Source organism: Cervus elaphus, chromosome 5, assembly GCF_910594005.1.
Source record: "Cervus elaphus chromosome 5, mCerEla1.1, whole genome shotgun sequence".
Taxonomy (NCBI): Eukaryota; Metazoa; Chordata; class Mammalia; order Artiodactyla; family Cervidae; genus Cervus; species Cervus elaphus.
Window position 1 is genome coordinate 113,523,042 of NC_057819.1, and position 12,222 is coordinate 113,535,263.

Here is a 12,222-nt window from a genome sequence, read left to right on the forward strand (position 1 = left end):
TATATCCTGGACCCCCAATGTTGGGACCAAGAAGCAGGACTTTCCTGGTTGTTCTTTATGTTTTTGTTGTAGTTTTGATAATAGTTGTGGAGGAAGTTGCTTTCTTAGTGTTTTATAGAGAGGCCTCTGTAAATTAGTGTTTGATCTTTTCCTTAATTGGGTCTAGTACTTAAGAATCTTTCCTAGAAATGAAAAAGTCAGGAATCATCACCAGCAGCATTTCTGGTCCTGTGACATCATCTGGTCATGGGTAGTTCCTGCTGGCTCTGTGAAGGTCAGAATAGCTCTCCTTTCTCAGCTTTGTTCCTTTGGCTCTACTTAGACTGGGACATGCCTCGAAAGGGTCTGGATGCTGATACATTCTGTGATGAATGAAGCCTGCTTGAGTTCAAGCCCGGTCTCTGACAAAGTCAGAGTTAAGACTTCCACATGTATTTGTATATATCTGTATTTGGAAACTAGTTTGAAGTGTTTCCCAATTTTATCAGGGTCATCTGATTAGAGGATGGTTAGCATATTATTTTTCAAATGAAAATCAGCATCAAAACTGGAATAGAGGCGAAAGCTGAATCCTATTTTCAAACAGCATCCCTTCCTTACTGTTTCAGTGCTATTTTCTAGTTCGGCTAATGACCTGTGGTGAGACATCCCAACTTGCATACACTTTCTTCTACAACTTGTGACAAGCAGGTTAGATAGTAGAATAACTAAGGTATGTTTGAATCTGTAAATTTATATATTCCGACAAATGTTGAATCTCAGCCGCAATTTCTTAAAGCTTTTAGGCCCCATTTTCTCTCTTTTAGATGTATATGTTTGCGTATAATTTCCATATAATGGGGAAACATATAGTCAACAGCAGTAGAAAGGATAAAATGATAATGTAATTCCAATGGCAGAAAAAAGGAAAAATTTAAAATTTGTGTGGAACCACAAAATATCCAATGCAATATTGAAAAAGAAGAACAAAGCTGGAAGCATCATCTTCCTTGATTCCAAACAGTATTACAAAGCTCTATTAAACAAAACAGGATGGATTGGAATAAACCGGCACTTAGTCCAACGAAATAGAAAAACGAGGCCAGAAATAAGTCCACACATTATATGACCTACTAATTTATTACAAAGGAGCCAAGAATATATTAATGCAATAAGGAAATTGCAATCTTTTAAACAAATAGTGGTGGGAAAACTGGGCAGCCATGTGCCAAAGAATGAAACTGGACTCCTCTCTTACACCATCCACAAAAATTAACTCTAAATCGATTAAAGACCTGAACTTAAGACCTGAGATTATAAAACTCCTGGGAGAGAAAAAAGATAGGAAGCTCCTTGACATTGGTCTGAGTGTTGACTTTTTGGATTTGACACCAAAAGTAAAGGCAACAGATCTAAAAGTGGGAATAATTAAATAGTTTATGCCTAGAAAAGGAAACTATCAACAAAATGAAAAGGAAACCTATTGAATTCAGAGAAAATATTTTCAAATCATATTTCATAAAGGGTTGATATTCAAAATGCATAACTCAATAACTCACACGACTCACAACTCACAGGACTCAATAGCAAAAATGAAACAATCTCATTTAAAATGGGCAGAGGTTCTAGAGACATACTTTTCCACAGAAGACATGCAAATGGCCATCAGGTACATGAAAAGGTGTTTAATATCACTAATCAACAGGAATGCAAATGAAAACCACAATGAGATATCAGTTCATACCGGATTTAGCATGGCTATCATAAAAGTGTCAAGACATACAAAGTTTTAATGAGAATATGAAAAAAGGGAACCCCTTTCCCTGCTAGTTGAAATGGGAATTGGTGCAGCCACTATGGAAAACATTATGCAGTTTCCTCAAAATTAAAAATAGGACATGGGGAGAATAGAATATGATCTAAATAGTCTACTTCTTGGCATTTATCTGAAGAAAACAAAAACACGGACTCAAAAAGATTTATGCAGCCACATGTTCATTATAGCACTGTTTACACTAGCCAAGACATGGAAACAACCAAAGTGGCTGTCAATGGATACATGGATCAAGAAAACATGGAACATATTATATAATGGAATGTTATTCAATGGTGAATAGAAGGATATCTTCCCATTTATGACAATATGAATGGACTTTGAGGGCATTAAGCTAAATGAAATAAGTTAGAGAGAAGCAAATACCATGTGATTTCACTTATATAAGGAATCTTAAAAGAATTTTTCTAAAACTGAGCTCATAGATAGAACAGATCCATGGTAGCCAGAGGTGGGGGTGGGGTGGGTGAAACAGGTAAATGGGATCACAAGGTACAGGCTTCCAGTTATAAAACAAATACATGGGGGATGTGATGTACAGCATAGTGACCATAGTGAATAATACTGAAATCTTTGAAAGTTGCTAGAAAAGTAGATTTTAAAAGCTCTCATGCAAGAAAAAAGACTTTGTAGTTATCAATTGTGACAGATGTTAACGTTAACTAGACTTACTGCAGTGATAACTTTGCAACATCTACGAATATCAAATTATTATGTTGGAACACCTATACACAATATAACGCCGTGTCAATTAAAGCACAGTTTAAAACAAACAAACAAGGAGAGATACACACCAGTAGAATTCAGAGGTCTCATATCAGGAGAGTACATACACCACTGTAGTGAAATAGTGAAACACTTTTATTGTTTCTACCACTGTTGACTATCTGCTTTCCCTATGACATGGCAATTACACTCTTACATATGTACCTAAAAGAGAGAAAACAGGGCAGAAAAAACTCTAAGAAATTATGGCTGACACATTTGACATTTATTGAAATCTATAAATCCATAAAGTTATCATCCTATCTACCTATTTGTCACAAATTATAAAAGAAAGTATGTGCAAGTTGTGATGTCTCATCAGAGGTGATTGATCCAGCTAAAAATAGTTATGGGACATTAATGAATTGATGTCTGAAAACAGGGTACAGTTTTGGCCTCTATTCCAGCTTTGGTGCCGACTTGCTAGTGAAGAACAATGTGCCAACATCTCCTACCTAAATGTACCTAATAAAGCTGGGAAACATTTTAGGTCAGTCACTACTGATTTGAAAGACATGTAGATAGATACACGTGATCGTCTTGAATCTCAGACTTCGTCTGACATCACACTTGGACTTTAGCTGGCTTCATTCATCACAGAATGCATCAACATCCAGCAAGTCTCAACCTAAGTGTAGTCAAAGGAAGAAAGAAAAGATGACTGCTCCGGCCCTGGCCAAGGCAGGAAGAACTTTCCCATGACCTGATGATGTCACATGACCAGACATGCTGCTGGGATGATTCCTTATTCTTTTTCCCTTCTGGAAAAGGTTCTTAAGTACTAGTCCTAATTAAAAAGAAGATCAAACACTAATTTACAGAGGCCTCAAAACACTAAAGAAATCATTTCCTCTTGGATAATTTCCCATTGACTGCAAAAACAACATACACAACAAGGAAAGTCTTGCTTATTGGTCCCAACATTGGGGGTCCAGTGTATAAAAAGCCCCAGAACAGAAGCAGTCCTCAGAATCTGAGAAACTCACTTCTAAACAGAAGTCCACACTCCACCACTGACAAAATGACTCACTCCTGCTGCTCCCCGTGCTGTCAGCCCACCTGCTGTGAGCCCAGCTGCTGTCGGCCTTGCTGCCCCCCAGCTTGCTATCAGACTAGTGAAAACACCTGCTGTAGGACCACCTGCTGCAAACCCACCTGTGTGACCACCTGCTGTCAGCCCACCTGCGGTGGGTCCAGCTGCTGCCAGCCTTGCTGCCTCCCTGCCTGCTGTCAGACCACCTGCTGCAGGACCACTTGCCTCAAGCCTGTTTGTGTGACCACCTGCTGCCAGCCCACCTGCTGTGAGTCCACCTGCTGTCGTCCTTGCTGCCCACCAACTTGCTGTCAGACTAGTGAAAACACCTGCTGTAGGACCACCTGCTGCAAACCTACTTGTGTGACCACCTGCTGCCAGCCCACCTGCTGTGGATCCAGCAGCTGTGGACAAACCTGCAGTGGGTCCAGGTGCTGCCAGTCTTGCTGCCAGCCAGCTTCCTGTGCACCCGTGTACTGCCACAGAACCTGCTACCACCCCACATGCTGCTGCCTGCCTGGGTGCCAAGACCAGAGCTGTGGATCCAGCTGCTGCCAGCCTTGCAGCCGCCCTGTCTGCTGTCAGACCACCTGCTGCAGGACCACCTGCTGCCGCCCTAGCTGTGTGTCCAGCTGCTGCCAGCCTTCCTGCTGCTGATCACCTTGCCAAGGAGCCACTGTCCCTATACAACACCTTCTATTAATTGACTTGCTACCTGGGCACAAACAAAATCACTTCTTAGACTTTGCTGACAACTGGCATGCTCTACCAGAATTTCAGTTACTCATCTCCTTGCTTAAGAGCTTGTGAATTAGCTTCCTCCAATTGTCTTCCTCTGGTGTAGGAGGACCATGTGCCAACTTCCTGCATCTGTGATAAGGAAGCATGTCTTGGTTTTGACTCTGAAAATAGGATTGACCATCTAGTTCTTCTGAGTAACTTAAGAAAACGAGATCTCAGAATGTTTCTATAGGTTTCTGCAGCCTATCATAATCTTTATAATCATATTTTCTCTTTTGCTATCCTCATAGTTCTTGTATCATGCTTTCTCCTTTTACGATCACTTTGACGTTTACACATATGTTTCTCAATAAATGGTGTACCACAATTCTTCTATATGTGTTTGATTTATTGCACCACCTTCCTGACATAGAAATTTATATATCATATGCTTTATCCATTATGAGCATCATATTAGCCCCCTTCCTAATTATTATCTCATTATTAAAAACCCATTTCATTGTGTAGTGTGATTTACGTAATAATAAACAGACTCATCCAGGATGAAGTCTTCTGTTCCTGCTCAAGGGCACTTACATTTACATCCCAAGGAACTATTAATAGATGTCTGAACCTCAGTGACTATGCGCTTGGCAAGCTATAGTTGCTGTCATTGTTCATGTGGTTATCTACAGCTGGGCCTGGACACACCACGAGATACTCCAAGGAAATTATGCTCACACTATTTCTCCCTGCCCTCTATCTTTTCACGATAATTATCCCTCAGCAATTAGTAACTCCTCTCTCTGCCCACTGGTCTATCTAGATGAGGAGTCCAAAATGACCAGGTGACAGTTTAAACATAGACTATATTCCCTAAAAGATGTGACTTTTATAGTATTAAACCCTTCAATCCAGGAGAGTGTAGATCCATGGGGAGGGGAAGAACAGATTCCCATATATGTCACCCTGAGTTAAAGTGAGAGGGTTCACTGCTACTTCACTTTCTGCAACCACGTATACTACCTTTGTGGTTATACATGGTACTACCTATTTGGGAACCACATAGTGGCCATTAGGTCGAAGTATGTACCGTATTCAGAAACAACAGATCAACCTCGTGTGTTGTCATCTCTAAGTTGGTTCTTACTGCAATCTCCAAGACCATCTAATTTTCCATGGGCCAGCCATCTCTTGATGAAACTGAAAGAGGCTCAATACTCTTGGCTTAAAACTCAACATTCAGGAAACTAAGATCATGGCACCTGGTCTCATCACTTCATGGCAAATAGATGGGGAAACAATGGACACATTGAGAGACTCTTTTAGGGGGCTCCAAAATCACTGCAGATGGTGACTGCAGCCATGAAATTAAAAGATGCTTGCTCCTTGAAAGAAAAGTTATGACCAACCTAGACAGTATATTAAAAAGGAGAGAGTTACTTTGCCAACAAAGGTCCATCTAGTCAAAGTTATGGTTTTTCCAGTAGTCATGGATAGATGTGAGAGTTGGACTATAAAGAAAGCTGAGTGCCAAAAACTTGATGCTTTTGAACTGTGGTGTTGGAGAAGACTCTTTAGAGTCCCTTGGACTGCAAGGAGATCCAACCAATTCATCCTAAAGGAAATCAGTCTTGACTATTCATTGAAAGGAATGATGCTGAAGCTGAAACTCCAATACTTCAGCCACCTGATGTGAAGAACTGACTCATTTGAATGGACCCTGAAGCTGGGAAAGATTGAAGGCAGGAGAAGGGGATGACAGAGGATGAGATGGTTGGATGGCATCACCGACTCAATGGACATGAGTTTGAGTAAGCTCCAGGAATTGGTGATGGACAGGGAAGCCTGGTGTGCTGCAGTCCATGCACTCACAAAGAGTCGGACATGACTGAGTGACTGAACTGAACTGAACAAGACGATTCTAATTTTCCATGGGTCAGCCATCTCTGTCATGTGATGTATGGTAGAACAAGTAGATCCCTTGTTCATTTGCTTCCTGTTGATCTTGTTCATCAAAAAGTGGGTCTGTGGGTCCTAAGTTTTACTATTCAGAATCCTATGACAATATTACTGTAAGCTGGTGGATAGTACTGCTGATAGGGATAACAATCCATGTTTATAATATGGAATCTTAGTAAAGAGGAATTGCTGTCTTTTCCATGCACATGTAGTCTAACAGGAAAACTAACCTGCCTTCAAGTTAGCTGGCTGGGTTTCCTGAGGGATATTATTCTCTGCTTCTGACCAGCAGCATATTCAGCAGGGCCAGCCGTGGTCAGAGCGAGCTTGTGCTGTTGGTTCACACAAACCTTCCATCCCTGCCACCACGGACTCCGTTCATGTATAAGCATCGATGCACCTAAAGAAAGAGATGGGGTAAGATATCCCAAACTTGCTGCTGTCCAGTGTTTTCTTTGTGGTAAATGCTCTGGAGGTCATTGATGTGGGACACCGTGGGAAACACTTTCTGCCCTCACACCTCCATCTAAACAATTCTTCAAATCCCTTTACTTTCCACTCTTGCTTCTCCCTTGGCTCAATCCAGTCAGTCAGTCCTTTTACCACATGTAAATAGGCAAAGAGCATCATTTCCTCAGGGCACATTTTTCAAAAAAAAAAAAAAAAAAAATATATATATATATATATATACACACACATATATATAATGAGCATGTGTACTGACTCACTCTTCACTGTGAGTATTTTCTCTTTCCACTACCCTTGCACAGCAGAAGTGTTATCTGTCATAGTCAAAATTCTCCATTTGGCTTAAAAACTTCTACTGAAGTTAACAGGTGATGAAATTTAAGATATTGAATGCTCATATATTATGATCAATTTGATTTTGTAGAAATCAAATGGAATTGGGATGTAATTATTTTAAATACTATTTTTAATTAGAGGATAATTACAATATTGCAATGGTTTCCACCATACATCAACATGAATCAGCTATAAGTATATATATGAAGGAGGAAACAGACAGAACAGGCTCCATCTTGAAAGCAGGACTCCATCTTGGTCGGGACTGTGGACTTTGAGCTATATGCCCAGTATCTATAGAAACGACATACCAACTGGAAAACCAGACCCCCTGAATGGAAGAGCCCCAGGGTTTGTACCTAGACTCTCCGTCACTTAAAAGAATACCCTAATTATCTGTGTAACCAAATAGAATCATAAATTCTATTATGCTTATTGGGGTATGACCACAGGCCTACTGATAATTGTCCACTGCTAACTACCTAGTCTTAAGGCATATGAATCACAGGTTAACTTTGATTGTGTCTTTCTTTTCCTTTGTTCAGACTAGTTTCAGGGAATCTGGGGAGGTGGGTTTGGGCAAGTACAGTTAGGATACGTACAGTTTTCACAAAAACTGGTCGGGGTCCTTGGCTAAGAGGAGACACTACCTTGGGCCCGCTGGTATAATAAACTGCACTCCGCTATCTGCATTGTCCTTCTGAGTGAGTTTGTTTCCTGGAACACGTGGCTACAACACATACATCCCTTCCTCCTAAGCCACCTTCCCACCTCCTTCTCCATTCCACCCCTCTAAGTCATCACAGAGCACCAGCTTTGGGTTCTGCATCATACTACCAATCTCATCTGGCTATCCACTTTATGGGCTTCCGTAGTGGCTCAGATGGTAAAGAATCTGCCTGCAATGCGGGAGACCTGGGTTCAAACCCTGGGTAGGAAGATTCCTCTGAAAAGGGAATGACTCCAGTGTTCTTGCCTGGAGAATTCCATGAACAGAAGAGCCTGGCGGGCTACAGTTCATGGGGTCTCAAAGAGTCAGACATGGCAGAGTGACTCACACACACACACACACACACACACACACACACATATACATGCGTTCACTTTGTATATGGTAATGTATATGCTACTTTCTCGAGTCATGCCACCCTCTCCCTCCTGTACTGTGACCACACATCTGTTCATTATGTCTGTGTCTCCTTTGCTGCCCTGCAAATAGGATCATCAGTACCATCTTTCCGCATTAATTTGTGATATTTGTCTTTCTCTTTCTGACTTATTTCATTCGTATAATAGGCTCTAAGTTCATCCACTACATTAGAATGGATTCAAATGTGTTCCTTTCTACAGCTGAGTAATATTCCGTTGTGTATGGAATGTACACAACTATGTACCACAGTTTCTTTACCCATTCATCTGTGGATAGACATCTAGGTTGCTTCCATGTCCTTGCAATTGTAAATTAGTGCTGCAATGAACATTGGGGCAGATGTGTTTTTTCAATTAAGGTTTCCTGAGGGCATATGCCCAAGCAGCTCAATACCAGAAAAACAAACAACCCAGTCAAAAAGTGGCCAGAAGAACTAAACAAGTGAAAGGTTGTTGCTAAACCATGAAAGACAACAGGATTCTTAGCCCCCGGAGGAGGAGCATTCAATCCGGGGCCAGTGATGAGGTTTGATCGCTCAGAGCTTTTGTGTAATTAAGTTTTGCTAAAGTCTAAAAGAGACAGAGAAAGCTTCTGACCTAGACATCATAAAGGTGCAGAAAGAATGCCCCCCTCCTAGTCTTTAGCCAGATGTTATATAGCTACTAGCAGTCTCTAATCAGAGAAAGGAAATGTCTCAAAACTCAGAGAATGGCACCAGGCCCCTCACCCACAACATGCATTTTGAGATAACATTGGCACCAGTTGAGTCATCCTGGGCCATAAAATGACTGACATGAATCTTGAAGAAAGGCAGTTTTCCAAGCAAATATATAATTTCATTAACATTGATTAGGAGAACAATGGATGAGTAAAACATACTGGTTTGTCAAGTTGGTTCTGAGTCTTAGGTGCAACCAACTTGAAGACAGTGTCTAGGGTAAATACATAGTACATTAACATAGCTTAAGACAAACATCTCCATAAGAAAAATGCATTGGTTAGCTCAAGGTTTGAGAAAAGTTAAGTTCAGATGGAATCAGGTGTCGTCATGGCAATACAGAATTTTAAGAGAAACCTCTTTTTAAATTTGTATAGAGAAGGGGAAAAAAATCTTAACACTTGTGGTTTGTTTCCTCCTGCCACTTAAGAGAGAGATAAAAAATGTCTGACATTTGCAGCCTACTTCCTCCATTTGGAGACCCCTGGCCTTCCTGCCTGTTACCTTCTCACAAGCATTTCTCCAAAGAAGACATAAAAATGGCTAATAAACACATGAAAAGATGCTCAACATCGTTCTTTATTAGAGAAATGCAAATTAAAACTACAATGAGGTATCATCTCACACCAACAAGATTGGCCATCATCAAAAAGTCTACACACCACAAATGGGCTGGCAATTATTACTCATGTATTCTTTAATCATTGAGGGCAGCACTAAACTCTGCTGTTCTCTATGGATGTGCTATAGGTTCTCATTAATACTATGACTTGGAAGTTAAATAATTTATAAATTTGAGAATGGTTTATGTTAAGTAAGGCATACAGACTTAAACAAAGTGGACAAAATCTTACATTATCATGGAACAAGTAAGAAAAAAAAATGATTCTCTACTAATAATGGTGATGAATCAATTTGTTCTGAGATATCCTTGAAAATATAAGAATTGTGGTCTTTTCAAAACATGTCTACTTGCAGACGGACTGACCCTGTGAAAGAGAGAGAAAGAGAAAGAAAATACTTCTAATCCATGGGTGGACCTAATATATAGAAAGAAAGTAGTGGGAAAATAGATGTTTAAAGGTCATAACATAATATATGTGAAACACTTCTTGAGGTGACTTATGTATATATTCCCCTAATCAAGTGTTGATGAGTAGCAGAACAGAAATTTGAACTCTCTTCCATATGATATTAATTCCCGTAACTGAGAGCTTTTGTCTTTTTCCACCATGGAGAACTTATGGTTGAAGATAAGATAAATAGAAGCACAAATCTATGAGGGAACTTAGTACAGAAAGTGGATAGTGTACACTAGAAGCATCTTACAAAGGAACAAAAAAAAAGTCAAAAGAATGATCACATACACCTAATTGTTTCAATGGTATTTCATTCTACTAAACTATAATCTGGTAACATCTAGAATATTTAGGGAAACTACTCTGACTTAACCTTAACACTACATATCTGATTGAAAAGGTCAGTGATAGAGGTCTTGGGGAAAAATGAGAATCTTAAGGTTCTGTAGTCAGTAGGCAAATACTGGGCATAATGAAAAGTGCATCCCAAGAGGTGGGAGAGCACATGCCAAGGATAAAGGAGAAATCAATGTGATTTTGCAGTACAGGTGTCTTCTCCTGGGAAGAGTAACAGCTCAGCAATGCCATTCTGAGTGTCAACAAGTGATCCCAGTGAGCAAAAGATTCAGGAGACTGGATTGAGGGAAGGAGAAATGCTAAAATAATCAATTCCTATTTATGAGAGATGCTTGAAAATGGAATGGGTTACCACAGCAGTAGGAAGTCACAGCACTGGAGGTATGGAAGCATCAACTAAACAATCAAACAGTTGGAATATTGTATCTTTGATTTGTAGCCTCTGTGAGTGAATTCTATCAGGGGACTGTAAGGGTCTCTTCTATTAATGAGTCTCTGTGAAGTCTCTAAATTCTCTGTCTTGTTCAAGCACTATAACTGATTGATTGGTTGTTGACATTGCTGTTTTGCTCTAGGTCCACAAGCACTCAAAGGCATAGCATTAAAATAATAAGACATTGCACCATGAAATTATGACATCCATTCACCTAGGCAAAAAGATGCTCTCTCCCCAGATGCTTTCACTTCAGTACAGTTCAGTCACTCAGTCATGTCCAACTCATTGCGATCCCATGGACTGCAGCATGCCAGGCTTCCCTGTCCATCACCAACTCCCGCAGCTTACCCAAACTCATGTCCATAGAGTCAGTGAGGCAATCCAACCATTTCATCCTTTGTCATCCCCTTCTCCTCCTTCAATCTTTCCCAGCTTCAGGGTCCTTTCTAGTGAGTCAGTTCTCTGCATCAGGTGACCAAAGTATTGGAGTTTCAGCTTCAGCATCAGTCCTTTCCATGAAGAGTCAGGACTGATTTCCTTTAGGATGAACTGGTTGTAGCTCCTAGCTGTCCAAGGGACTCTCAAGAGTCTTTTCCAACACCACAGTTCAAAAGCATCAATTCTTTGGCACTCAGCTTTCTTTATAGTCCAACTCTCACATCCATCCATGACTACTGGAAAAACCATAGCTTTGACTACATGGACATTGGTTGGCAAGGTAATATCTCTGCTTTTTAACATACTGTCGAGGTTGGTCATAACTTTCCTCCCAAGGAGTAAGCGTCTTTTAATTTCATGGCTGCAGTCACCGTCTTCAGTGATTTTTGGAGCCTCAGAAATAAATTCTCTCACTGTTTCCATTGTTTCTCCATCTATTTGCCATTAAGTGATGCAATCAGATCCCATGATCTTAGTTTTCTGAATGTTGAGTTTTAAGCCAGCTTTTTCACTCTCCTCTCTCACTTTCATCAAGAGGTTCTTTAGTTCCTTCCTCTCTGTCTGCCATAAGGGTGGTGTCATCTGCATATCTGAGGTTATCGATGTTTCTCCCGGCAATCTTGATTCCAGCTTGTGCTTCATCCAGCCAAGTATTTCTCATGATGTACTCTGCATGTAAATTAAATAACCAGAGTGACAACATACAGCCTTGATGTACTCCTTTCCCAATTTGGAATCAATCTGTTGTTCCATGTCCAGGTCTAACTGTTGCTGCTTGACCTACATACAGATTTCTCAGGAGGCAGGTCAGGTGGTCTGGTATTCCCATTCAAGTTGATCTTTATTATTTTGACCAATGTGCAAGCAACTGAAATGATTCTTGCAGACACAGAAATCTGCTTTTATTTACATACAGAAAACTGTGTTATGTTCTAGTATTACATTAC

The 12,222-nt window shown here is 40.3% G+C and overlaps 1 protein-coding gene across 1 annotated transcript in view; it reads left to right on the top strand.

Moving 5' to 3' along the window:
- Window positions 1-3,533: 3,533 nt before the first annotated feature.
- The window catches only part of LOC122695067 (keratin-associated protein 9-9-like), a 31,052-nt gene continuing 22,363 nt past the window's right edge, over window positions 3,534-12,222 (top strand). Inside the window, exon 1 of the mRNA XM_043904548.1 lies at window positions 3,534-4,002. Coding sequence (XP_043760483.1) covers window positions 3,600-4,002 — 403 coding nt within the window. The 5' untranslated portion in view covers window positions 3,534-3,599. The remainder of the gene's footprint in view (window positions 4,003-12,222) is intronic.